Here is a 3,174-nt window from a genome sequence, read left to right on the forward strand (position 1 = left end):
TTTCCCATGCCATACTTGTGACTACTGTGGGCTGCACTACCAGATGTGCATAAAAAGGGATAAGAGCTTGCAGTTTACTGACTTTTTTCCAATTAAAATTTCAATTAAGCAGTAAATGCAGTTTTGGGAATACAACATGCATTTTATACTATAGTTACCTTTTTTGGTTACAAAAAGCCTCTCCTCAAAAAAAAAATCCAATTAAATCGCATTCATTCACAGCTGAACATTTAAATGCATCATTTAATGGTCTATAGTGTGGCCCACATTTAGCTGTTCAATATTGTAACTTTGTTACTATTACAGAGTTGTCCGCCCACTAATAAATAAATAAATGCCCAAGTACAACTACAAGTAAAAGTGGTTCTGTCCTCACATTAAAGTGGCTTGCAAATTTTTAATGCAAGGTCTGACACTGCTCACAACCATGCCAAACAAGACAGGCTTTGTACACATGCCTACATGTAAGAGACAGCTATTTCTGAGAACACAGTTAGGAGGGAAAACATTTAGCTGTAATATAAGCTCTTAATCACGTTCAACAAAGGCTTAAATTTGATAGGGCAATGTGTTGTGTTAGAAGAATTATTTTCCCCAAAACAGGACACTTGGAGTAAGCTATTTGTATACGACAAGTTAAGACCAAATCATCCAAAGATTTCTCCTTAGCTGAGCTGTCTTGAAATCAAGGTCTGCTGTGGGCTGTTGCAGTGTCTGGAGTATGGGGACAGACAGCAAGAAGTGGTCTCTTCTGTGCAATCAGTCCTCATGCTCTTGACTATTAAGTGGTGCTCAATACACATACCAAGTGCTAAGGCAAAACCACTTGGCTGGAGATGCAGAAGGAAAAAGTGACAGGAGTGAGTTCATGAAGTTTGAGTCATAATGAATGAGAAAAAAGGAGAAATATTAGAAAAACAACTTGTTAATGTATCTTGGAGTCCCTGGAGAAAAATAGTACTCAAGTATACATTTACAAATGGGGAGAATAAATTAAAGTGAAACAGACAAACTTGCTTCTGATAATTGTTTACTTATCTTTGGAGTTTACTTCTAAGTACTACAGTTGCAAAGATAAACAGCATATGTGCTGAAGAGATATACTGCTATTTAGGCTTTTAAATCAACATTACACCAGGTCCTAATCCAAGACAGAAGACTTATGTATGTAACTAACAGTTCAGCCGATCTGTTGTGAAAACAGGATCTTGAAATAGCTGCTACTTAACAATCCATGACTGCCCTTAACACAGTTTATTTATAGGATTCTTTTTATAATTAGCAAATAAACATGAGCCAGCTGACATGCTGGCCTGAAATATGTATACTAAGTATCTACTTGGTTATTTTTCTGTTCTTTCAGGACAGTGAGGTAAAAGTGAAAGGTCCAGAATTATGTTTTCATGTTCCTCATTATATTACAGATTAACTATGCCTGCAGGGAAAGAAACTTTTATTGATTTACCATGTCCATTTCTTCGCCCAATTTCATCCTTCTTGAAGACGCTTCCACCACTGGGTACACACTTTTCTGCCCACTCATCCTTTAACTTCAGTTCTTCGATTTGCTCATCTGTCAGTCCTTGCATATTATAAGGCAAGAAAATGCCATGCTCTGCCAGCTCCTCCATCTCTTCAAAGTGTTTAGGGAATGAGATTAAAAATATGTATTACTGACAACATACCATTCACAAAAGCCCTTCACATTATGTACATGCAGGCAAACCTTACTCCTAGCTTCAGGTTTTAAAGAGCTAAGTAGATGGAATAAATAATAAGGCACGTGTATACACACAAATGTATAGATGCACATGCTGTAATTACAGTTCATGCGTTTCACAAATACATGAAACAATGTAACCAATGACACAGTGCACTTAGGCAAACCTAGATGACACTTGCTAGCCATAAACTTCTTCTTTGCAGTATTTCCTTAGTCAGCTTTAGCTGACTGCCTATTCCTTGTTCTAAACACTTTTGGGAAAGCAACTTTTTTTCAAAATGGAAAAATATTTTATTGATATACAGCAATCAGTTTATTTGCAGTTGAGAAAATATGTAACTGGACTACCTATAGCTTGGTCCGTACTACATCTGACCCAAAGGGTCAGATTCACATCCAGTACGAAATAAACAAAAAGTCTCCATAGTAATTTATGTCTAATCAAGAAGCAATGGTCCAGGACAATCCCAGCTGAGACAACACAGAGGTGTGAATGCCAGTTACCAATGCACAATCTCACACTGCAAGAAGAGTGTAAGGATGTGGTTTCCTAATCCTATTATCTACTCTACAATATTGATCCATGGCCTGCAAGCTACACTCACTACTTTACCCCAGAACTTACCCAGCTGTCAGCGCACTTCAGAGCCTCAAAGGCTCTCCAGCCTCTTTACCATCACTATATTAATTGAAGCATATCCAACTCACAACAGACATGCCAGAAGCACCCCAAGTTCCAAGAAAGAGCAATTCTGTTCCTGTGGCTGGGAATATAGGCACCCACACAAACACATAAAGGCTAAGACTAAATTAGCAAGTACTGTGGAGCAACAGCAGCTCTGAAGAAAGAGTAAACCACGGTGTCTGGCTTTTGGAATTTTTTTATTTCAGATTAGCCTCAGTGTGGTCTTGTACACCACACACGTATTTGTGGCTGGAGCACATCAGATGTAGACAGGCTGCACCCTTCAGGCCAGTCTCATCTGAAGGGAATCCCAGTTCATGCGTTCCCAGGCTGATCCACCATGCAAAGCAAAGTGTGCTCAGCAGGGACAACCAGCAACTATTTTTCAAAAGCCAACTCCTGAATTGAACTGAAGCACTAATTTAGAGCCATTCACATGGCAGGTGGATGCCTAGCACTACGCATACACTAGGCAACAGGAGGATTTCATTCACCTGTCTGGTATACACCTCTGGTCACCAAGGATTTATGCAGCTGCTATGGGACAGGACGTGCTGCAGTTCAGTCATGCAAGGGATGACTTTTCAGACATACAGTGGGAAGCTCAGAGCTCTGAACAGTCTTTAAAAAGTAAGGACTACTAAAATACCAGGAAGTGGGAATTTACACATGGTTTGGCAGCTTTGGCGGGGATCCACTGTTCTCTTAAACTGAGGGGAGGAGAGCTTGCCTGCTGCCAGGCTGGGATTTGAGAGGTACTTCTTAG

The 3,174-nt window shown here is 39.8% G+C and overlaps 1 protein-coding gene across 1 annotated transcript in view; it reads right to left on the reverse strand.

Moving 5' to 3' along the window:
• The window catches only part of CFAP298 (cilia and flagella associated protein 298), a 7,693-nt gene extending 6,062 nt beyond the window's left edge, over positions 1-1,631 (reverse strand). The window contains exon 1 of the mRNA XM_010174319.1: positions 1,466-1,631. Coding sequence (XP_010172621.1) covers positions 1,466-1,631 — 166 coding nt within the window. The remainder of the gene's footprint in view (positions 1-1,465) is intronic.
• Between the last annotated feature and the right edge of the window lie 1,543 nt (positions 1,632-3,174).

This window comes from Antrostomus carolinensis, unplaced genomic scaffold, assembly GCF_000700745.2.
Source record: "Antrostomus carolinensis isolate BGI_N321 unplaced genomic scaffold, ASM70074v2 scaffold3708, whole genome shotgun sequence".
Classification (NCBI taxonomy): domain Eukaryota; kingdom Metazoa; phylum Chordata; class Aves; order Caprimulgiformes; family Caprimulgidae; genus Antrostomus; species Antrostomus carolinensis.